We start from the raw sequence: 25691 nt of genomic DNA on the forward strand, positions 1-25691 counted from the left end.
ATTATTACTGTCGTTTTTAATTTCTGGCTTGCTATAGAGACATTTGAGTTCTAATTTTTGGCTTGTGGTTAGACGTTTGGGTTTGCGTAGGGTTTCGGCAAGAGCAGCCGCGGGAACTGAAATTTAGCGTTTTGCATCAGCAAGCTTGGGTGTTAGGGTTTCGCCAGCGAGCTCATCCTTTGTAAGGTTTGGCAATATCGGTTCTTGAGTTCACCTTCTGAGTTAGGGTTTTGCAACATCGGTTTCGGAGTTAGGGTTTGAGTGTCAGAACATCACCATCTTAGGGTTTGAAAACAGGTTCTTCAACAACTTCTTCTGAGTTAGGGTTCTGGTAACAATCAGAGCTTTTGCTCCCCATGTCTGGAACACTGCTCGAGCAGACGCGGGCCGACCATGAGGAGGTCGAGCGCCTTGAAAGGCTCATTGTCAAAGATTTGCAGCGGGAAGTCAAAACACACAAGGATCAGCTGCATCAAAACCATAGAGTCAGGAACATGGTGGACGCCATAATGACTGCTTCTTCTCGCCTTGTAAGATTCCATTTCATCTGTTTGTTCTTCGGCTGCGACTATGTGTGTGTACATGGTTTGCCGATTGATGTAGATATGTGCATTTATGGTTTGCAGATTGATGTCTACGAAGAAATGTGACAATTTGTGTCCACATCATGGTTTCTAGAATATGTGTACACTGTTGTATGTGATGATAGAGTAACTGGGTATACATGGTTTGCTACATGACAATATCTTAAATGATTTGCAGATTGATGTAAACGAAGATATCCTAACTGTGTATAATCCATAGTTTGCAGGTTGATCTGTACAATATGATGTATACACGTTGATGTATATAATGATATCTTAACTGTGTGTACATGGTTTGCTGCAGGACAATACCTTAAGTGATTTGCAGATTGATGTAAATGGTATTCTAACTGTGTATAATGCATGGTTTGCAGATTGATGTGTATGAAGATCAAGATCATGCCCGCCAAGACGAGATTGCTTTGCTGGGAGGTCAGAGTGCCAGTGGTCAGAATGTCTTCAGTGTGTTCTATGATCGGCTGAAAGAGGTATGCTGTTTAGTTGTGTCAGCTATTATCTTCTCTTTTAGCTTTTGTGGACTTGTTAGAAGGGTAGGGAAAGTCAGCACCAAGAAGGATGCAGTGGCAAGACAATGGTGAGGATTGGCAGCATGTGTAAACGGGGGAGGGATAGGATCATGTAATGTGATGGGGCCAAGGTAGGGTGGGTAGACTGGAAGTGGAATGCAACAGGAACATGTGTGAAAGCAGGCAGATTGACTCAGCTAGGACAACAGAGTCTTTAAACTATGGGCGATATAAATAGCACGTGGAAGGGGTGTGAGGGAAGCATGGTGGGGCCAATCAAAAACGAGGAGGGATGGGTGGACTCGAAGTGGAACAGAATGGGTGCACGTGCAAATGGTGTGTAAATGGTGGGGTGTAACAGGTGGAGGGGGGTCTTTTTTTTTGTAATAATTTGGCTGTAGTCAGGACAACAAAGTTTCTAAACTTTGCCTTGGCTGCCTATTTACAGATTCTTTTCTGTACAATTAGAGGTTCACTAATGATTCTGGTGTCATGTTGTTTGATACTTCATACTCTCTACTTGTCTCCTGTTGTAATTCAAACAGAGGTTCACGAATGGTTTTTGTCTGAGCTGCACATCATGCATTGGCCAGCCATTTTCTCCTGTCCTATACTTGCTTACTTGTAGACTCCTTATGTGTATAAAGTGGGCTTTACTAATACTTTTTGTTTAATCTTGAGCGGTTGCAGATTCGTGAATATCATAGACGCCATCCTAATGCTAAGGTGATCGATGCAGGGGATGATCCTGAAGAGTTGCTGAAGGAGGAACCATGGGTGGACTTTAGTGGCGAGGTTTTACTCGTTGCTCTTTAGCTACATGCTTGAAATTTTGAAACGAGGCTTTAATTATACCAGAGTTATACTAGTACCTCAAATTATGTTCATGCACTCAAATAGCCCTGAATTTCCCACGTATTAATGCAGTAATGGCATACACTTTAGTGTATACACACTTGTATATGTGCACACATGCATGTGACATGCATGTGCGCAATTCTCACAAGACCATGTGAATGTTTGTGCATGCTGCTAAAGCCATGTTTTCACTATTCATATCTATGTGGTTGCTTACAGGAAGCCAATGGAAGGTTTTTGGATATGCATGAGCTGTACAACCAATACTTGAATTACAAGTTTGGGGAGCCCGTTGAATACTCTGCTTACCTTGAGGAATTTCCACAGACACACAATATTCCGCGCAAACGCAAGCTTTCCAGGCATGCTTTTCATCTGTTCTAGTATCTTTTTCTTAGTTACCCAATGATTTTCATGAAAATAGATGTTACGTGTACAAGAGTGTCGGCATTTTTGCAGTCTCATATCAACCTACATGATTCTGTTGTTGCTGCTCGCAAAGATTTGAAATTTTAATTTTATCTCTAAAGATGTGATTATTGAAAGACTTTGGCATACGTCAACCTTATATCAAAATCTTGACAGATTTTGATTGGCTTGGCTGCTTGGTGCTGAAGTTTCATGGTTTATGTCAAGTCCCCAAGGGTCTCCTCGTAGAGCAATCTTGAAACATGACCCAAAACTTGCAAAACAAAGCCATAAAACTTGAAGGGGGTGCAAACTTGACTCACCACCCAACCATGACAGTCGTGGGTAAAACCCACAGGACTTGGTTGGTGCAGGCAGCACCGGCAGTACAGGCGGCGACGACAGCAGCGTGGTAGGCAGCCGGCGGCGCTATTTCCGAAGGGACAGAAAAAAAAAAGCAAAACAGCAAAAGCATGCGCCCAGCTTAATTCGGCGCTTTTGTTTTTTTGGTTTTTATTAAACTTTTTTTTAAAAAAAAATGTGAGGGTCCCTAAGGTTCAACGTGTTTTTTTTTTCCTTTTTTTAAAAGAATACAGAACACATATATATATATATATATATATATATATATATATATATAACACAAAAGCAAAAGCTCAAGAAGCTTTTGGGGCAGGCTTTATAAACCCCTTAAGTGGGCTTCTTGCCACACATCTCTCAAGTTTTCAAGCTCTCAAGCTCTCAAGTTCCCTTGCACTTTTGTTGTGCAAAGATCGAATTTTCTCTCCACTTGTCTTCTTCACGATGTTGACCCAAGAATCGGAGTTGGAGTCCCTTGTCGAACGCGAAGGCTTGCCGGCTACGAAAGATACCGATGTCGATCTTTTTGACGATTATGTGTCAAAATCATATTTCCAAGAGTTCAAAGTAGCTCTCGAAGCTTCTTCGTCAGAACATCAGGCACAAATCGCAACCCAGATGCAAGCTTTGCAGAACTCCATCGCTCTCTTGACCACTATCCTCGCTACTCTATTGGGTGGTATGGATACCTTGGCCTCTGCTTTAGGTCCCAACATTACTTCGGAATCGTTCGGGGGCGAACAAAAGCAGCGTACCAAGGAGATCGTGAACACTTGGCTACATAAGTGGCAAGTTCACTTTCAGTTTCATCTATATGATGATGGAAAAAAGATCCAGTTAGCAGCAGGTTCTCTCTCCGGCAAAGCTTTGCTTTGGTGGAAGGAACTCAACCCTAAGCCAATGACTTGGACACAATTCGAAGACGTCTTTAAGAAGGAATTCCTCAAGAAAGAGGATGATTATGATGTTGTTGCCCGGTTTTCAGCTTTGACCATGACCTCGCAGCACCTCACTTATGAGGTCTATCTCTAGAAGTTTAGAGACTTGTAGATGAAAGCTATGAAGATGGATCCCACTACTCTTTTGGGGTTCTTCGTAGCTGGTTTATCAGACTTATACCGTTTACAGGTTAAAAATAACAAATGCAAAACATTGGACGAAGCCATTCATTCAGCTCGTATCTATGATGATACGATGGTCTCTTTCAAGTCGAAACCCGTTACCGAGCAAGGAAACAAGCATAAACGAAAGTTCTCTGCACCTATGGCTAACACGAGTGAAAGAAAGTCTTCGGACCAACCTTTGAAGAATTCAAGTTCGATACCAGCGAAGAAGAAACGACTCCTTGGGGCTTTAAAGCTCAAGAAGAAAGGACGTTGTTTTATCTGCGAAGAAAAAAGACACATGCGTAACGAGTGTCCAAAGCAAAAGGGTGCGAAGACCAACACAGGACCCAAGCCAAAGGCAGCTAACCAGTTGTCTTTGATAGGTACGTCAATTATTGTACTTTCTCGTCCTAGTACTTGTTCTGATTGTCTGTTCAACTCTAAAGTATTTGGCTTGCATGATCTTCTCCGTGTTTATGGAGAAGTGAATGGCCATAAGATTCACATTCTTCTAGACCTTGGCAGCTCACACAACTTTGTTAACTGCAAACTTGTGCAGAAATTGAGTCTTGATACAACACCCAACAATCATACCTATGAGGTACGCCTACCTGTGGGAAGGTAAGTATGGGATCGAAAGGTGGAGATGCTTCCAATCCAGATTTAGGACTACAAAGCTACTTTAGAATGCTATGCTATGCACCTAGAAAATGTAGACTTGTTATTAGGGATTGAGTGGTTTAAGACTCTTCAAGTCCAGATAGATTGGTCTAGTCATATTTTTTCTTTTTAGCATAAGGATCCCCAGTATAGTATTTTAGGTGATTGGATTCATCCCTCTCAGGGACCTCTTGTAAATACAATTGATTTTGAAAATATAATGAATTCTTCTTTGTATACCGCTTTCCATTGTGTATTGATTCCACTTTCTTCATTTCTCATACCTTCCATGGATGTCAATGAATTAAGTGTGTTTGAAAGCAAAGAATTACAGAAGATACTTGATTCGTTTCAAGACGTATTTCCTAAGGAACTGCCATCGGGTTTACCACCTGAACGGGCAGCAGATCATCGTATTGACTTGATCCTTGGTGCTCATCCTGTCAGTATTCCACCTTACAGGATGAGCCAAGCTGAGGAAGATGAGTTGGCTAAACAACTCGAAGATTAATTGAGGATGGGCCAGATCCGTTCAAGTAAATCACCTTGGGGTGCACCTGTGTTGCTTAGGAGAAAGAAGGACAACACCTGGAGAATGTGTAAAGATTACAAGAGATTGAACAAGCTGACAATTAAGAACCATTATTCTCTCCCTAGATTAGATGACCTGATTGAACGATTAGCAGGAGCGAAATATTTCACGAAGATAGATTTACGTACTGGCTATGACCAGATACGTATTCATGAAAGGCATGTCGAAAGAACCGCCTTTCGGACTAGGTATGGCCATTACGAGTTTCTCGTATTACCTTTTGGGTTAACCAATGCTCCAGCCACTTTCCAGCAAATCGTGATCGTTCTTGGTACGAGACTCGAATCTTGCAAACAAACAAATAAACAAACAATAAGGGGGTGCAAGCCTGACTCACCTTCCAACCATGACAATCGTGGGCAAGCCCACAGTCTTGGTTGTTCCCACCGAGCCACGAGCTGAGCTAACTAGGTTGATGTACCGACCAATCTCCTCCTCGTGACGTCCCATACCGCCACGAAGCTACCCTCATGGGCCTCGGGATTGCTGCCGGCCTCGGCTGCGTAAAGCAGGTGTATGTCTGTACTAGATCCAGGCTCCAAGACCATAGAGCTCTCACAAACTCGCGACTCTCTATATCTCTAATGACTAACCTTGGCCACCCTTTTATAGGCTCTTGGCCGGTCATCGGGCTCCCACACTTGGGTGCCCACCCGTCCATACTTGGGTGTCCGCCTGTTAGTCTATCCCTAACTCAGCTCGCCAAACAGCCTGCCTAGCTCCAATCCCCAAACCTCGAAGCTAGTCTTGTGTGCGTGTAGCACACGGTAGATACACACTGTGCACAGTCTTGGTTGTTCCCAGTGAGCCACGAGCTGAGCTAACTAGGTTGATGTACCGACCAATCTCCTCCTCGTGACGTCCCATACCGCCACGAAGCTACCCTCATGGGCCTCGGGATTGCTGCCGGCCTCGGCTGCGTAAAGCAGGTGTATGTCTGCACTAGATCCAGGCTCCAAGACCATAGAGCTCTCACAAACTCGCGACTCTCTATATCTCTAATGACTAACCTTGGCGACCCTTTTATAGGCTCTTGGCCGGTCATCGGGCTTCCACACTTGGGTGCCCACCCGTCCATACTTGGGTGTCCGCCTGTTAGTCTATCCCTAACTCAGCTCGCCAAACAACCTGCCTAGCTCCAATCCCCAAACCTCGAAGCTAGTCTTGTGTGCGTGTAGCACACGGTAGATACACACTGTGCACATGACATACTCCCCTTTCTCTAAGAGCTCACTCCTGAGCTTACTAAAAAGCCACACGATCCTTTCACTTGATCTTGTATTCCGTGATAAGCGTATTACGCAATGTTCTTTCAGGAAATCTAAGAATCTTTTCAGGTTCGTGCGGAACAAATATCATGTCCTCGACATTTATAATTTCTTGAGGAGTACCTAACTGATCTGTTCCACCCAGTACTTTCTTAAGTCTACTGACATGAAATACAAGATGAACTTACATGAGAAGGTAAATCCAATTTATATGCAACTGAACCAATCCTTCGTGTAATACGAAATGGTCCACAGTATCTAGGGGATAATTTCGGAGATCGGCCTGTCCGTAAAGTCTCGGAATCTTTCGGAACTCGCAAATACACCATCGTTCCTTCACAGAACTCTCTGGGTGAACGATGTCTATTAGAATAAAATGTGTCTCTGTCTTGAGCACTTCTAATAGATTCTTTCGCAACTTGTAACATTTCTTGCATATCTTGCAAAAAATTACGTGCTGCTTCATGCTGAAGTCTTGAGAATCCGACTGTAACAGGTGATCTAGGTTGAAAACCATACATAAGCATGAAAGGACTAAAAAACCTGTACTCGTATGCTTAGTACTGTTATATGCAAATTCTAACATAGGAAGATAATCCTCCCATGAACTCTGTCTTTTGGATACATATGCTCGAAGCATATCCTCCAAAATCTGATTCACTCTTTCAGTTTGGCCATCAGATTGAGGATGATCAAAGAAATTCAAATTCAAAGTTGTTTGCAACTTCTCAAAAACAAGTTTCCAAAAATCACTCGTAAACTTAGAGTCCCTATCACTGACTATGTCCTGCGGTAACCCGTACAGTCTAAACAATTGCTCGATAAACTGTCGTGCTAATTGCGTAGCTGTAAGAGTCTTCCGGGTCGGTAAAAATCAGCCATTTTTGTCAAGCGATCTACCATAACCCAAATAGAATCGTGGCCTTGATGTGTTCTTGGTAATCTGGTAATAAAATCCATGGAAATACTTGCCCATTTATTACCTGGGATTTGCAAAGGATGCAACAACCCAGCCTGTCTAAAGCGTTCAGCATTTATATGTCTGATAAATTTAATAGTTGAGAACATAATCTTCTACATACCCTTTTATCTTTGGCCAATAAAAAGTGTGTTTCACTAACGATAATGTCTTGTGTACCCCAGGGTGTCCAGCAGAAGAGGCGTCATGACACTCCTTAAGAATCTTGGACCTAATGTCCGAGATCTGTGGTACACAAAAATCCAGTCGACCTTATGTTCTTAAGACTGACACAAGTGACTGTGCGATCGAGGTTGCTCTATTCCAAGATGGTAGAACTGTTACTTTCGAGAGTCGAAAGCTAGATGACACTCAATCTCATTGGCTAACCCTTGAGAAGGAGCTTTATGCTATCATTTACGCTCTCAAGGTTTGGAGATAATTATTTATATAACTCTGACCAAGATCAATACATACAATGAATACAAAATAGACAAATATGCCGATGTAGGATATCCAAGTCAATGTCGATGTCAATGTCGAGGCATGAGATCGCTGATGCCATACACACCTCGAGAAAGACCCACAAGTATCTCTCCCCAGGCTAGTACCAAATCCAATATCCAAATCCAAATTCAAGTCCATGTCTAAGTCTGAGTCCAAGTCCAAGTCCAAGTCCAAGTCCAAGTCCAAGTCCAAATCCAAGTCCAGGCTATATGTCTAAGTTCCATGTTCATGTCCAAGTTCCATGCCCAAGCTCTATATGTCTAAGTTCCATGTTCATGTCCAAGTTCCATGCCCAATCTCTATGTCCAAGTTCTCCATGTCTATGCTCCATGTCCAAGCTCTATGTTCCATATCCAAGCTCTATGTCCAAGTTCCTATCCAAGTTCCCATGAGTAATCTCCAAAACTCCTACAACCTTGTCGATGAAGAAAACCATGGAAAAGCTCTTTCTAGCAAGAAAACTGATATAAAACTTGTTTTAATGGTTTTTGAAATGATAAAAAACATCCAAAAAGTAATTTTTAGGATTTTTGGAGCAATTTCAAGGTTTTTGAAATTTTAGGATTTTTGAAATTTTTGTCCGTTGAGCTCCGTACACGCGTCCGATCGCCCATGCATATGCCCATACAAGTCTAGGGCTAACCATACATTTGAAAAGCAAGTTGGAGAAGGTATTGATGGCGAAGAAGAAGCTCTCCATGATCATAATGATACCCACACACTGTACGATCTCCTTAAATCTTCAATGATCTTGTTCATAGTACTACAAGAGAAGTCCAATCCTTTTTATACTTGTAAGAGACCCTACTTTTTGCCAAAAAGCCTTCATGCTTTTGCTTCGCCTTTTTATGCTTTGCTTTTCTCTTTTTGCCTTTGCTTTTGCTCTTTTTACTTTTATTAATAAAAGGCGAAAAAGAAGCTCTCCATGATCATAATGATACCCACACACTCCACGATCTCCTTAAATCTTCAATGATCATGGAACTACAAGAGAAGTCCAATCCCTATACTTGTAAGAGACCCTACTTTTTGCCAAAAAAGCCATCATACTTTTGCTTTGCCTTTTAATGCTTTGCTTTTCTCTTTTTGCCTTTGCTTTTGCTCTTTTTACTTTTATTAATAAAATATTACTCAACTTTTGGTGCTTTGCTTTTATGGCTTTAAGGCCTTGCTTTTTGACCTTAGTGTTGCATTTTGAGAAAGCGTCTTTTAGCTTTTTGGTCCGACTCAATCTCCTCTTTCCAATGGTGTCCTTTGCTCGCGATCAACACTGTTTGACTTTTTGCTTTTTTGACCAAAAAATGGTCTACTAGACACCTTGGGGTACATGGGACTTTAGCTTTAGTGAGACATACTTTCTATTATCTAAAGATGAAAGGGTATGTAAAAGATTATGTCCTCAAGTGTCAAATTTGTCAAGCAAATAAAACTGAACGCTTTAGACTGTTAGCATATTCATTCCCAAATTTTGCTCTTTTATGGTGCCCATTTGGTCCCTTTTGCATGCCCTTGCTTGTGGGCTGGCCACCCCTTTTTTACTATTTTTCTGAGATTTTTTTCAGCCTTTTTGGCATTTACTAGTCGGCCATGTCCATTATCTCCAGTCGGCCTGTTTATCAGCTCCAGTCGGCCTGCATTCCCTTACTATAAATAGTGGGTGCTGGCCTCTCTTTTCTCATTCAGTCTTGTACATATTTTGCTCCCTCACTTATGAGATTATCTCTGTCGCTTGCTTGGGACTGTTTTGCTTCAGTATATTCAGCATAGTTTGCTCCATATCTCTCTCTCTTGCACTGTCAAATCCCCATCTGATCTCCTCGTGATTGTTCCTGGTACGGGCCTTGAGATTGCTGCCGGCCTCGACTATATCGAACGGTCATACAGGCACCTCATGAGTGTTAGCTCATGTTGAGCTTGACATCTCAACATACGCTTTTGTAGGAGATGGATTCGGAATGGTTTACTATTCCGTAATGACAAAATATAGTCAATGCTCAATCCGTCTTGTGTGATCTTGTGTCTCACATTTACTAAATTTAGTATATCGTACGGTATCGTACCGTACGAACCCATTCGTACCGGTACGAGAAACAACTATGCTTGAAACATGATCCGAAACCTGCAAAACAAAGCCATAAAACGTGAAGGGGGTGCAAATCTGACTCACCACCTAACCATGACAGCCGCGGGCAAAACCCACAGGTCTTGGTTGCCCCCACTAAGCCGCGAGTTGAGCTAACTAGCAAGACACACCGACCAATCTCTACTCCATGACGTTCCATACCGCCATGAGCTACCCTCGCGGGCATAGAGACTGCAGACGGCCTCGGCTGCATGAAGTAGGTGCACGTGTGCACTAGATCCACGCTCTTGATCGCTGAACTCTCGCAAAGACTCTTGAGACTTTGTTTAACTGATTGACCTTGGCCGGTCATTGGGCGTCCACACATGGGCCCCCGCTTGTCAATCCATCCCTAGCCCAGCTCGCCAATCAGCTTGCCTAGCTCCAAGATACCCAGGCCTCGAAGCTAGTCTTGTGTGTGTGTTGCACATGGTAGATACACTCTGTGCACATGACAATTTATTTTTGAAAATATGAGACAACTTTTCATAAACCCACCTATTTTGGGTGCTGATTACTTTTGATGTCATAGCATGCATTTTATGCCATAAGTGATGGGACAAAGCTTGTTGAGTAGAAGTCAAGGCTGCACTTTTGTGTTGTAAATAATGCCGTTTGGGGGAGAGCGTATAGGGTTCTTCTTGAACACAAGTAAACTATCCGCTATGTGTGGGGGATCGCTACTTACAGGTTGCCCTGGGGTAAAAGTAAACTATCCAAACATTCTTTTTTCTCGTTGTGCAAGGGTTATGAAGCTTAAAGCTCTGAAACCAATGGTACTTGTGGAATCTTAATGGAATCTTTTACTTAATTAGTAGAGATCATTCACAAAACTGAAATTGTGCACGAGAGAGAGAGAGAGAGAGAGAGAGAGAGAGAGAGAGAGAGAGTAGTACACAGGATTGGGTCCCAATAACTCTCAAAAGGGTCCCCACCTGTAGGTGTACTTAGACCTCCTTCTCCAAGGCCCTATGATCATCAAGAGGATCAAGGAGATATGGTCCCCTCCCAAAAAAAAAACCACCACCACCACCACCAAGGAGGGTGCATAGTTCCATGGTTGTGCTCTCTAAGAGGCTAGCAACCAAACTCAAAAATCCTCTGATTGTCTTCATTGGATTGGAGGAGCTTCCCATTGACTCTCTTGTTCCTTCCACCTCATGTCTTACAGATTGGGTGGTTGATAGTGGGTGACATTTGTCCCAACACTTTGATGGTGTCCATTGGTGATGCTCTCAACTTGGAGGCCTCTTCGGTTGGTAATGTGCGACTTAACTCTTTCTTGGGCAAGCCTTCTACCATTCGAGATGTGCTTCATGTTCCCATGCTCTTCAACAATCTTTTCTCAGTTTTTTGAATTGCGGAGAAAGGATACGTTGTCTACTTCGATAGTTCGTCCTTGAGATCATCGACACAAGCACCTTGCAGATTGTTGCCACAGGTATCTAGGAAGGTGGTCTTTATTGGTTGAAGGATTTTGGTAGCTCTTTGACATCTACTGTAACTTCTTCACAGCTATCATGTCTTGGTAGCTCATGTGGATACAGGTGTGTGGCATGCTTGCTATGGGTTTGAATTATACTTCTCTGTAGCTGTTGTCTTCTCATTAGATGGTCGAGGGTCTCCATCACTGAAACCCTTCCACTCCATTTGTGTGAATTGTCTTCATGGCAAGCAACATTGAGATGCCTTTCCTCATGAGACTACTCATCGGGCTTCTCGTATTCTGGAGCTTATTGATATGGACCTATGCGGTCCCATGCGGAGTACTGTCCAAGGAGCCAAGTACTCTATGCTTATTATTGATGATCACTCAAGCAAAGTTTGGGTTTATCACTTGACAGAAAAATCTCAAGCTTTCTCGTGCTGCGAAGAGTGGGTGACTTTGGTTGAGACTTACGACCACATAGAAGGTTGAAAAGTCCGCTCCGACAATTGAGGAGTTATTATCTCCAAAGACTTCTGCTCGTATAAAGGTATAAGCTGTCAATTTTCCACACCTCACACTCCTCAATAGAATGGTGAGGTTGAACGCAAGGACATGACTGTTCATGAGATGGCTCGTACCATGCTTTCTTCTTTTGATCTTCCTCCCTCTTTTGGGGAGAAGTTGTGAGCATTGTTGTTTACATTATCAACCGTTCTCATACAAAGACAATTTCTGAGATAAGTCCGGAAGAAGTGACAGAAACCTTCCGTCTCTCATTTCAAGGTTTACGGTTGTGATGCCTATGTTCATATCCTTGATACTGACAGATCCAATATTGATCCCAAGTCCAGGAAGTGCAAATTCCTTGGATATAGCTCTCATTTCAAAGCTTACAGATTATGGGATATAGAGTCACGATCCTTGGTGATTTCTCGTGGTGTTCACTTTGTTGAATCCTCAAATGATTCTCGCTCTCATCTCGAGCTTACCATCGAGGTCCCCTCTCCTTCGTCGGCCATTTCTACTCTACCACCACCTTCTTCACCATCAACTTCTTTACCCCTTGTCTATCCACCCCCATTTCTTGTAACTATTTGGTTCTCTTATTCCTTTTTCACATGATGGAACTCATGCTTGAACACATGGATAGACAAATGAAAGCATTGGAACAAGGATCTTGAAGTTGGCTCATGAAAAAAGCACCAGTTTTTGTCCAAAAGCAGGGAAAAGCAGAAAGTCAAACTAGGTTCACAGCGAGCTAAGGTCACCGTTGGAAAGACGGGACCACAAAGTTAAAAGTTGCTCCAAGGCCAAAAAGCAAGGCCCTAAAGCTAGAAAAGTATAAATCAAGAACTTTGGCAAAAATGAGCAATATTTCATTATTATTTAAATATTAAAAACAAAAGCAAAGCTTAGCTTGCTTTTGGCAAAAAGCCAAGACCTCTCTCTAAAAGCAGGGACCTTTTCTTGAAGATTGGGTATTGAGTTCACTTGGATTTGGAGTCTGGACTTGGACTTGGTGTCATGTGCACAGTGTGTATCTACCGTGTGCTTACACGCACACAAGACTAGCTTCGAGGTTTGGGGAAGCTTGGAGCTAGGCGATTGATTGGCGAGCTGAGTTAGGAATAGACTAACGGGCGGGCACCCAAGTATGGACGGATAGGCGCCCAAGTGTGGACGCCCGATGATCGGCCAAGAGCCTATAAAAGGGCGGCCAAGGTTAGTCATTAGTCATATAGAGTCTCGCGTGATTTGTGAGAGCTCTATGGTCTGAAGCCTGGATCTAGTGCAAACGTGCACTTGCTTTACGTAGCCGAGGCCGGCAGCAATCTCGAGGCCCGCGAGGGTAGCTTCGTGGCGGTATGGGACGTCGCGAGGTGGAGATTGGTGGTACGTCAACCTAGTTAGCTCAGCTCGTGGCTCGGTGGGGAAGCTTGGAGCTAGGCAGGTTGATTGGCGAGCTGAGTTAGGGATAGACTAACGGGCGGCACATAAGTATGGATGGGCGGGCACCCAAGTGTGTACGCCCGATGACCGGCCAAGAGCCTATAAAAGGGTGGCCAAGGTTAGTCATTAGTCATATAAAGTCTCGCGTGATTTGTGAGAGCTCTATGGTCTGGAGCTTGGATCTAGTGCAAACGTGCACCTGCTTTACGCAGTCGAGGCTGGCAGTAATCTCGAGGCCCGCGAGGGTAGCTTCGTGGCGGTATGGGACGTCGCGAGGTGGTGATTGGTCGGTATGTCAACCTTGTTAGCTCAGCTCATGGCTCGGTGGGGACAGCCAAGACTGTGGGCTTGCCCACGGCTGTCATGGTTGGGAGGTGAGTCAGGCTTGCACCCCCGTGTTTGTTTGTTTGCAGGTTTTGAGTCTCGTAACAGGAGCGTTCCACGAGGAGATCCGATGGAGATTTGACAGTTTTATCCTCGTGGAACACTCCTGTTATGAGACTCGAAACCTGCAAACAAACAAACAACACGGGGGTGCAGGCTTGACTCACCTCCCCACCACGACAGGCGTGGGCAAGCCCACAGTCTTGGCTGTCCCCACCGAGCCATGAGCTGAGCTATCTAGATTGACATACCGACCAATCTCCACCTCGTGACGTCCCATACCGCCACGAAGATGAGCTAACTAGGTTGACGTACTGACCAATCTCCACCTCGCGACGTCCCATACCGCCACGAAGCTACCCTCGCGGGCCTCGAGATTGCTGTCGGCCTCAGCTGCGTAAAGCAAGTGCACGTTTGCACTAGATCCAGGCTCCAGACCATAGAGCTCTCACAAATCAGCGAGACACTATATGACTAATGACTAACCTTGGCCACCCTTTTATAGGCTGTTGGCCGGTCATCGGGCGTCCACACTTGGGCGTCCACCCGTCCATACTTGGGTGCCCGTCCGTTAGTCTATCCCTAACTCAGCTCGCCAATCAGCCTGCCTAGCTCCAAGCTTCCCCAAACCTCGAAGCTAGTCTTGTGTGCGTGTAGCACACGGTAGATACACATTGTGCACATGACACTTGGATTCGGACTTAGACTTGGATTTGGACTTGGAAATTGACTTGTACTTGGACTTCGGCTTGGGCTTGGGCTTGGATATTGGAGATCGTGAGAGATTCTTGTGGGTCATCCCCGTGGTGTGCTCCGCATCAGAGATTTTGTGCCTTGACATCGACATCGACTCGGATATTCTACATCGACATATCTGTTTGTTTTGTATTAATTGATTGTATTGATCTTGGCTAGCGCGCTCGTGGATTTTTCTTGAATAAATTCTTGAAAGGGGGCGAGGCTTGTTCCCGGCTCAGTGTGGTGTACTGCGCAAGATGGGGGCTGATGAGATGGAGTGCAGGGGCCAGGGTTAATGTGTAGTAGGGGATTTTGCACAAGACACATGCGAAAGCTGTTACGACTCTCTGTTTTTCTTTGGATAGTAAGCAGGTGGGCACGGGCACGGGATGGACAGTGTTAAAGGCATCAGCTTGGAATCAAGAATAGAAACCCATGTGTGGCTAGTCCGTGTGACGGGGACAAAAGGTTTTAAAGAAAGGGACAAAAGGATTTAAAGTTTTTAAGGTTTCAAAACCTTTCATGACAAAATAATAATTATATTTGGAAGGATGCGTTTTTATTTGCTTTTGGCTTTTTGGAGAAAGCGATCTGAATCGCACTCTATATAAGGCAAAGGGTGGTGGAGTATCGTGTGGTGTGGCGTGTGACGCTTCTCTCCGTGGGTTGGCTGTAGGAGTCATATCGAGGCGAAACATGCAGACATGTGGGCTGAGCAGGTTGTGCATGATTGGAGGACAGCAAGCCGGCGGCTGCAGGATAAGAAGTGCACACGTGGGCTGAGCAGGTTCCTTCACGCATGCTTTCTTTTTCTCTTTGGTGGAAGGCGACGCAGAGTAGCAGGCTGTTCGCATGTGTGTGTGTGTGTGCGCGTGCGCCGCTGGGCGCTCGCGCACGCGTGGGCTGTTAGAGGAGGCGCTGCTGCCTCTTGGTTGTTATGGCGGCTCTGTGTGGGCTGTACGGCTGCACAGGTCTACTGTTGATGTCCTAGCTGCAGTTGTATGGTAGTGCTGTTGTTTCAAATTTATGAAGGCGTCTTCTAATAGGCGAGGGTGCCCACACCAAGTGCGCCTGGCTTCTTGGCAGCCGGCTATACTCCTGCAACATGGGTGGAGTGCAGTGTGCGACTGTTAGACTTGAGGAAGCAGGCCATGCCGTACTGGGCTACACGGTGTTCCTTGGTAGTCTCAATGGTGTTGGAAGGCTGCGAGATACTTTTGAAGGAGACTAGAGATAGGCTTTTCTCTCTCTCTCTCTCTCTCTCTCTCTCTCTCTCTCTCTCACATCGTGGATTACAGCCTTGTTGAAGAGATTTGTATACAGAGACCAAGCTACATATACACAGGGAGGATGTTCATGGAAGAGATGTGTTCCTCTTCGTCTTGAACTTATGTGTATTCAGGGATTGCTTGAAACGGCCTCTATCTTTCTCTCTATGGGTTATGGAAAAGTTACGGAAAACAACCCTGGGTTTTTGGCACCGTGATTGGATGGTGTATTTGCGGGTTTCTCATGGAAACAGGACATTGGTTTTCAAGAGGAAACAGGACTTTGGTATCGAGGAAACAGACCTATGCTTTATGGGATATAGGTCTTTGGTTTATTGGATACAAGTCTTTGGTTTCATGTGGAAAGTATGTCTTTGGATTCGTGTGAACAGGTTGTAGTCTTCTGGAGGTTACATGCAAGCTGTGACTATAAGGAAGGACATGGTTTGATACAGCTCTACTGCTGTTTGGGAAAGGGTTTGAGAGATCCATGGCAGAGATGGAGAAGACCTTTTCAAGGAGAGAGGTGTTGTACATGGTATGCCTTCTCCGTGGTATGCTGTGCTGTAATAACGAGAGTTCTCTTTTGGAAATCTTGGGTGAAACTATAAGGGATCCTATTGGTAGAGGATTCTACAAGTTGTACTTTGTACTCAAATTTGATTAAGTAAAGAAATACTCCAAGGGGCGACACTGCGATTTGGGGCCAATCTGTGTCCTTGTACTATTTGCAGGAGCACTCTAGCTCCCCTTATTTATTTTGCTTTTCCAGGTCCCCATGGGTGTAGAAGTTTTTTGTGTGCGAGTGTTTGTTTCATCGCCCGTCAAATTTTTGAAGGCCGGTTTCATGGTTCCTTTGTCGGGATATCGTCTAGTTTGTCAAGGAGGCGAGCCCGTGGTTGTCACATCAAAACCTTCAACATGTGGAAAGTGAAAAGGAAGTGCAGGATTATGAGTCTTTGCCTATATGAGGTGAAGAGCAAAAGCTAAAGATGAAGCTCAAGAGAAAAGACACCAAGGACAAGAAGTAGTCAGCCAGGTGGAACAAGAAGTAGTTGAAGTGTTATGGTGCAAGAGATGGGTTGAAGGCTGTGTGGCTTTCGAGACTTTTTCATCGGTCGTATCTTCACAGAGACTTCGTGGGTTCGGAAGATAGCTTCTTTCTATGTCTAGCAGTGGTGATCTACTAGCATGAGGATGTATCAGATGAGGCTCAGACGGAAGTGGAGGAACTTGATGAGGTTCTTATTCCCGAGGAGATACTGGCACACAAGAAAAGAAAGGTACAAGGTAAAGTTTCTCGTCACTATCTTCTTGTGAAGTTCAAGAAATGTTAACCGATGGATGCAAAGTGGATGGAGGAAGGTGACTTAGCAGATTCACTTAAGGTATTGCAGCTTTATCTTGATGCCTTTGAGTTGGAGCCGACTCTTGCTACGGCTCATTCAGGTTCAGTAGAACGGGGGTCTGGAGCATTGCTTGATGCTCAAGAGGGGGGGGTAGCACCTCCACTCCCTTGTTACAGACATGCTCAGTTTTTCATCTAGGAGTCGCTTGGTGACATCTTTGTATTCACCTGAGGTACTGAGGCTGACAGTGCATCTACTTATGGGACTTCTATGATATTGTGTACTAGTCACATGAGATGGTAAAGTTGGGTATGGTTCTATAAGTGCAACTATGAAAAATTCTGTCTACACTTATGGTTAACAGAGATGGTTTTTGCCTTTGGAACTAAGGTATGATTGAAAAAGATTGGGACATTGATCTTTGGGTTCTGGTTGTTCTTGACCACAGGATCGGTCAATTGGATATTGAGATGATGCTATTTGTGGAGTTGGTCTCCTCTGGAACGGCATGGTTTGGCTGAGCTCGAAGTCTGTGGCAACCTGAGCTAACACTTAGAGACTCTATGAAAGGGCATAAGTCTTGCGAGCAGTCCTAGAGTTGGTTTGGTTCATGGATATATGGATCGAACTCTATGCATACACTTTTTGAGGTATTATTATATTCGGGTGCCATTGGATCTTGATACCCTTGAGAATACATTGGGTAATACTTTGGATTGAGTGGTGTGATGCATGTATATTGGTATGATACATTAAGTACTTTATTATGTTCATGGATGCATCACTGAGTGTGACTCCTGCGGGATAGCCATGAGACATACGTGGAAAGTACTTCGTGGATGTATAGTTTAGATGCATTGAGTGCTTTCATATGCTCATGTTGTACCATCAGTCGTGGGTTCTGCGGGGTATCCATGGGTGTAAGGCTTGCGAGCAACCCTGAGACTGTTAAATTGGAGTACGTAGAGCATCTTGAGGAGCATATTGTTTGCAAATGCATGTGTGTGTCCTATGTAGAATGATGCATGGTTTTGTTTTTGGCTAACACAGGTTACGTGTTTTCACTTGGTTTTAGACTTTTGCTGCAGCAAGAGTTGTTTCACTTTGATGTGATAGTGTGGCCTTATTGTCTAGGATGATTGTTTCGTCACCCAGATCCAGTAGAGGGGCATTGCTTTTGTCAATTGGGAATCTTTGCTCATACGATGCCTTACTGTGCTATTGAGTGCAATCGAGGATGCTTGCTATTTTCAAGAGGGAGGTATGTTACGACCCTTTGTTTTTCTCTAGACAGTAAGCAGGTGGGCACGGGCACGGGATGGACAGTGTGAAAGGCATCGGCTTGGAATCAAGAAAAGAAACCCATGTGTGGCTAGCCCAAGTGTGAAGGGGACAAAAGGTTTTAAAGAAAGGGACAAAAGGATTTAAAGTTTTTAAGGTTTTAAAACCTTTGATGACAAAATAATAATTATATTTGGAAGGATGCGTTTTTATTTGCTTTTGGCTTTTTGGAGAAAGCAAACTGAATCGCATCTCTATATAAAGTGAAGGGTGGTGGAGTATCGTGTGGTGTGGCGTGTGACACTTCTCTCCGTGGGCTGGCTGTAGGAGTCATATCGAGGCGAAACATGCAGACATGTGGGCTGAGCAGGTTGTGCATGATTGGAGGACAGCAAGCCGGCGGCTGCAGGATAAGAAGTGCACACATGGGCTGAGCAGGTTCCCTCACGCATGCTTTCTTTTTCTCTTTGGTGGAAGGTGGCGTAGAGTAGCAAGCTGTTCGCATGGGCTGAGCAGGTTCCCTCATGCATGCTTTCTTTTTCTCTTTGGTGGAAGGTGGCGTAGAGTAGCAAGCTGTTCGCATGTGTGTGCCGGTGGGCGCTCGCGCATGCGTGGGCTGTTAGAGGAGGCGCTGTTGCTTCTCGGCTGTTATGGCGGCTCTGTGTGGGCTGTACTGTACGTCTGCGTAGGTCTACTGTTGATGTCACAGCTGCTGTTGTATGGTAGTGGTGCTGTTTCAAATTTATGAAGGCGTCTTCTAACAGGCGAGGGTGCCCACACCATGCGCGCCTCGCTTCTTGGCAACCGGCTGTACTCCTGCAACATGGGTGGAGAGCAGCGTGCGACTGTTAGACTTGAGGAAGCAGGCCATGCCGTACTTGGCTACACGGTGTCCCTTGGTAGTCTCAATGGTGTTGGAAGGCTGCCAGATACTTTTGAAGGAGACTAGAGATCTTTCTCTCTCTCATCGTGGATTACAAGCCCTGTTGAAGAGATTTGGATACAGAGGCCAAGCTACATATGTGTATTCAGGGATGATGTTCATGGAAGAGATGTGTTCCTCTTCGTCTTGAACTTGTGTATTCAGGGATTGCTTGAAACGGCCTCTATCTTTCTCTCTCTGGGTTATGGAAAAGCACAGGGTATTGCTACGGAAAACAACCCTGGGTTTTTGGCACCGTGATTGGATGGTGTATCTTTGGGTTTCTCATGGAAACAGGACATTGGTTTTCAAGAGGAAACGGGACTTTGGTATCGAGGAAACATGCCTTTGGTTTATGGGATACATGTCTTTGGTTTATCGGATACAGGTCTTTGGTTTCATGTGGAAAGCATGTCTTTGGATTCGTGTGAACAGGTTGTAGTCTTTTGGAGCTTACATGCAAGCTGTGACTATAGGGAAGGACATATGGTTTGGTACAGCCCTACTGCTGTTTGGGAAAGGGTTTGAGGGGTCCATGGCAGAGATGGAGAAGACCTTTTCAAGCAGGGAGGTGTCGCTCAGGTGTGCCTTCTCCATGGGATGCTGTGCTGTAATAACGAGAGCTCTCTTTTGGAAGTCCTGGGTGAAACTATAAGGGATCCTATTGGTAGAGGATTCTACAAGTTGTACTTTGTACTCAAATTTGATCAAGTAAAGAAATACCGCAAGGGGCGCCAGTGCGATTTGGGGCCAATTGGTGTCCTTGTACTATTTGCAGGAGCACTCTAGCTTCCCCTGTTTATTTTGCTTTTCCAGGTCCCCATGGGTGTTGAAGTGTTTTGTGTGGGAGTGTTTGTGTCACCGCCCGTCAACTTTTTGAAGGCCAGTTTCAAAAGCTCTAGGTCTTGGTGCAAGAAGGATTGAGATTCGTGGCATGCTTTAGGTCACCTTTTTATCTTGAGTTGAAGCAGGACATTTTGATTCATGAAATGCATATTGCTCTTGGCAAGGTTCACCACGTATAGGTAACACACAGTTTAATGTTGCAGCAATTGATCTTGGGGGCCCTAAGTGTGGAAAGATTACTTGGGAAAATAAAATGTGAATTAGTACTGTCTTTAATGTCACGCCTTCACTGAAAGCAGCCTTGTGTTCTTCAATGGACGGAGATTTCATCTCATTCTTTCCAAGCAAATTCGAGAATTGATGCTGTACTAGTAATGTGGTTAGAGTCAGCTCCCGCCCATACTTGCCTACCCCATCAACCTATTTTTTATGCCTGCTGTGTCGAGGGCCGCCTAGCAGATGGTAATTGTCTGTATTGGAGGATGAAATTCCTCCCACCTTTTTTCTCCTCCGTTACATCAGACTGAAGCTTATCCTTATCACATGCCAATTAACAAATTTGTACTGACTGAGGGGAAATGCACTAGAAAAATGTAGCTCATGGCTGAAATTGTGGCACGTGGGAAAATTTGTAAATGGTGGGGTTAAAGTTTACGTCATATGTTTGCTTGTAGGAGTGCTAATAGCCTGTTCCGTTTTAATTCGTGCATTTCTCATGAGTGTTTTTTTCTAAATGCAGGCAATATAGTAATTATCTCTTCGATTTGACTGGGTATCTAATTTCCTTTTTTGAGCGGACTCAGCCTCTTCAAGACATCGATAAGATTTTGTCCAAGGTCTTTCTCGATGAAGCTCTTGGGCATGTTGTAGCCTGAAACTTTTCCACAAGGGTTACTCAAAATTTGTCAATGTGTACAGGTAGAGGCTGACTTTGAGGATCGTTGGAAAGCTGGTAGTGTACAAGGTTGGGAGGATAGAGGTATTGGGTCTGATCAGTCAAGTACCGGTGAGTTGATGATTGACATGGATGACTATGAATCAGTGGAAGAACTTGTGGAACTTGGGCCTGAGAAGCTTAAACAGGTGAGCTGAGAAGCTTAACCCAAATTGCCATTGTGTGCATTTTTTCTCGTCCTCTGCTTTGGCTAGTTGTTTTTGTGTTTATGGGAGGACGAGAGTTATCAGTCTGTGCTTGTCATGGGAGGGGGAGTGTCATTTGACTGTCTTTTTGTTGTTAATATGTAGGCTTTGGCGGCTTTAGGGTTGAAGACTGGTGGCACAGTTCTGCAACGGGCAGAAAGGCTCTTTCTTACTAAGGTACCTGACATGAAGTCCTGCTTTTCCATAGCTTCTGTTCTAGTGCTTGCTTGCTTAATTTTTTATGTCCTGTTGTTTATCACTAGTACACCCCCTTAGAGGAGCTTGACCGCAAACATTATCACTAGTCCTGCTTTTTCATAGCTTCTGTTCTAGTGCTTGCTTGCTTAATTTTTTATCTCCTGTTTATCATTAGTACACCCCTTTGGAGGAGCTTGACCGCAAACATTTCACCAAGGGTCTTGTAACACCTGAAGAACTAAAAGCTGCCAAGGGAGTTGCACTTGCAGAAGTAAAGATGCAACGCCTATGTGAGCTGCTTCATGAGGTAAGGTCCAGGTTTGGAAATTGTCTCTCAGGGCAAGGCTATGAGGTTTGATTACCTTACATAATTGATTGCTGACTTCTTTTGTAATACAGGCCATTGAAGAGACCAAGGCACACGTTGAGAAAAAGCAAGCTCTAACTTACGAAGAAATGGAGGCAGAGAGGGAAGAGGTTTGTCTGTTGGGTCCCTGCCTTCTCTTTTATCTTCGGTCCCTAGGGAGAATCAGTAGTGTGATTTCACCTGTGAAGCTTCTTGCATGGCTAGATGAGAGATTTTTATACAATGGCAGGGTAGGGTATGTAGGTTTTTAATTGATTTGAGCTTGAACTTGCAGGAGGAAGTGCAAGCGGAAAGTGATAGTGATGAGGAAGAACAGCAAATTTACAATCCTCTTAAGCTGCCTATGGGTTGGGACGGTAAACCAATCCCATATTGGCTGTATAAACTTCATGGATTGGGTCAGGTATGGGTGCATTGTCCTATAATTGGAAATCCAAGGGTCTTGAACTTCACTTATCATGTTATCCCACACCTTGTCAATGATTGCCCTTAGCCAAAGACACCACATACTTGTGAGCCATAGTTGTTTATTCCTCCTTTGAACTTCACTTATCATGGTATTCCATACCTTTTCAATGAATTCCCTTAGCCAAGGACACCACATACTCATGAGCCATAGTTGCAATCTGTACACATGGAATGTTTTGAACGTTCTGTACAGTATGGAATCTTCTCTACACGTATAGAAACCCCCCCTTGACATTATAACAAATATAGAACTGACCTGCGAAAGAAATGAGATGTTAGTTTAAGAAAAGGCAAGTACTTTTTCTCATTACCCATGCCCTTTAGCTATGGAAGCCTGGATTCATGTGCCTCAACTAGCTTCAGCAGCCATTTTCTCTGTCTGTCTCTCCTCTTCCTCAAGAACGAAAAAAAAAGTCCTAATTGGCCAAATTTTCTCCTCCTTAAATACCCCAAATTTCTTGTATTGCGCTAATTATCCTAATTCTCCCTATTCCCTATCTTTTCCATATCGGCCATGTCCTCGACTTCTTTGAATGTCCCCAATTCCCTAATTTGCGTGAAATTTTCCAGAGTTTTTTAAAATTTCTCAACTTTCCAGTTTAACTATTAGGGACAATGTCAAAAGAAAATCCAGTAACCTCACTTCTAGGTTCTCAAGCGCAGTGTTTCTTATGGAGTATGTCAAAGTTTGCAGGAATTCAAGTGTGAGATCTGTGGGAACTATAGCTACTGGGGTCGCAGGGCTTTTGAGAGGCATTTCAAGGAATGGCGGCATCAGCATGGCATGCGCTGCCTTGGTATCCCCAACACAAAGAACTTCCATGAGATAACTATTATCAAGGTGTGTTTGCTAGAATTTATGCTTAAATTGATCAGCTTCAATCTTGGAATGGAAACTCACAGAACTTCATGAGAGAACTATCATTAAGGTGTGTTTTGCCCCAGTTTATGCCTCAAGTAGTCAGCTTCAATTTTGGAGTTAATTTTTCTCCATTTGTGTGTGTGGTGTGTGAGCTTCCGTACGTCTTCACAATTGGAGACATGCTAGAAACTTAGCATGGTGGCCTATTGATAAATACTTGTCCACTAGGACATGATGCCTTTATGCATGAACCCGCACCTATTCTTGGGCATTGAATGACATGAGTAGGAATGTAGTCTATGCTATGCATGATGGAGTTGATTTTGTGAGTAGACTCTCATGCATAATAGCATGTAGTCTATATGCTATGCACGATGGAGTTGATGATTTCAGTTTTTGTGAGTACTCTCATGGAGTTTATGATTTGAGTTTTTGTGAGTAGATTCTCATGGAGTCTGAATTACACTGGGTTTTTGTTATGTTTGATATAATAATCAAACTTTCCATTTGTAATGAATATTTTTATTATTTTGTTATTCTAGGATGCGAAGGCTCTTTGGGAGAGAATACAAGAAAGACAAGGTGTAAACAAGTGGCGACCAGATCTGGAGGAAGAATACGAGGACCACGATGGTAATGTTTACAACAAGAAGACATACACAGATCTACAGCGGCAGGGTCTCATATAACTGAAAGGATTTATTTGAAGTGACTGTAATCCTTTGCTCATGTGGACGAGTTTGGCTCAATCTGACGTTGTGGTCAGTGGCCAGCCTCTGTACTTTACGTCGTCTGATTTTTTTGTCTGTATGTGGTGGTAAGTAAGCAAACAAACTCCAGGTTGATTCTGCAGGGTTTTTCATGGAACAGCCCAGGCAAACTATCCTAGTCTAGAGAATTGAAAGAGAGCGCACCTCATTTCTATCCTGTCAAAATGTTTGTTGTTCTAGTGCTATTTCAAGCAATAATGACAAGAAAATCAATGCTATTGTGGTGCCAAAGTCCCATGTCATGGTAGGTGACTTGATCATTAACAACGTGCTCTCTGTGGTTCTTACATGTAAGCATGGATGCTGGTCAAATAAGACCCATTTAAGAAAACAAAGACTTCCTTACGTTAGATCACGTTTCTTAATGAAGTTAACTTTGCCCTTTTATTGTGCAAAATGTCGAGAGAAAGGATGCCCGTGTTCCATAAGAATTCACACGACTTCTTACTGATAGAGATGCCATTTAGCCCATCAAAGTAGCAACGTCATGAATCTTGGGTGCTAGAAAAGGTGCAGTTTACTGGACTTCGTTTGATGGTTCATATGTGTCACGGATAGTCAGAATGTAACTCCAATTCAACTAGGGAAAGCATGCTCACTAAATAAATTACTTGCTATAGAGGCGGCAGACATCATTGTTGGATTCTGTGGCATGCTCTGGCGAAGGTCCTTTTTCCATGCAATTCATCCAATCTCTAGTGTAGCATGTGAGCCAGCCAACGGAGTTGCACTTAATATAAGTGGTGTGATAGTGTCCTCTCTAACCACAACTTACGTCATTGTGGTCCATTCCACATTAGATCATGGCATGTACATACTTGAAAAAGAGGGGGGGGGGGGGGGGGGGGGGGGGAAAGAAGGTAGGGTGGGGTCAAGGGCATTTATACGCAGGCAAGGATTAAAGAGAGCTTATAATGCATGTATCTCTTTTCACATGAACATGACACGAAGACACAAAAATATGACAGAATTGATCTTCGTTAGTGTGGATCGAATCTAAATGCACCATGTCCCTCCCTCTCTCTCTCTCTCCCTAATGGAAATCAAAGCCTACCTGTATTGTGGTATAGCTCAATGCAATCAAAAGATATAAGAAAACGGCATAAATGTTTTATTTTTCTACTCTCAAGAAAATTTGTATAGCAATTTGAAGTCGTACTTGCCTCTTTTGGTAAGGCTTCAAACTACATGACTCATTTTTTCAACAGAAAGAAGAAAAATTTACAGAAGTAGATACTCTACTATTAAATCTTGAAAGTACCTGTTTGTATGAGCTCAAAATCACCCTACACCTTGCTCAATCTCACTCTCTCAAAAGTAATAGGATTCACAATCATTCCCATTCTAATTCGCACTTTCAATCACACACTTTCAAAGTTATAGGATTCACAATCATGAATATCATCATTCTTCTTGAATCCCACACCTTGAAAAGCACGTTGTGCCAGTTTTAATTGAGATTACCAAGATAGTTACCCCCACCAATCTGAAAATAAAGTTTATATGTAAAATAAGCTCTCTCTCTCTCTCTCTCTCTCTCTCTCTCTCCAAAGTGTTGCCAATTATTCAATATGAAAGTTTCATACGATCAAAGGTTTTCTATTTAAATATCTTTTATCTTGTATAATCCCCAAACTATAAACTCTATCATTGCCTTTTTAAAAGCTACCTCTACATGTCCACTTGATAATGCCCACTAAACCCCTCTTGATTAACCAAGCTTAAAGTTTAATAACGTGCTTCCTCTAAGGGTGGAATCCCATTCCCAT

At 43.7% G+C, this 25691-nt stretch overlaps 1 protein-coding gene across 3 annotated transcripts; it reads left to right on the top strand.

Moving 5' to 3' along the window:
* ATO (splicing factor-like protein) lies at positions 1 to 24153 on the top strand. 3 transcript variants are annotated; one of them, XM_086796482.1, is made up of 13 exons: positions 51 to 186; positions 298 to 530; positions 959 to 1072; positions 1802 to 1906; positions 2189 to 2331; positions 20857 to 20953; positions 21036 to 21200; positions 21363 to 21434; positions 21631 to 21762; positions 21855 to 21932; positions 22097 to 22225; positions 22985 to 23131; positions 23695 to 24153. In XM_086796482.1, the coding sequence occupies exons 2-13, from the start codon at positions 357 to 359 to the stop codon at positions 23839 to 23841; spliced, it is 1503 nt and encodes a 500-aa protein (XP_086652608.1). In that variant the 5' UTR covers positions 51 to 186; positions 298 to 356; the 3' UTR covers positions 23842 to 24153. The 3 variants fall into 3 exon arrangements, with proteins under 3 accessions (XP_086652607.1, XP_086652608.1, XP_086652609.1); XM_086796483.1 differs by having other exon boundaries at positions 55 to 181; XM_086796481.1 differs by having other exon boundaries at positions 1 to 530.
* Positions 24154 to 25691: the final 1538 nt, after the last annotated feature.

This window comes from Cibotium barometz, chromosome 63, assembly GCF_041138505.1.
Source record: "Cibotium barometz isolate CiBa-2024 chromosome 63, ASM4113850v1, whole genome shotgun sequence".
Lineage (NCBI taxonomy): Eukaryota > Viridiplantae > Streptophyta > Polypodiopsida > Cyatheales > Cibotiaceae > Cibotium > Cibotium barometz.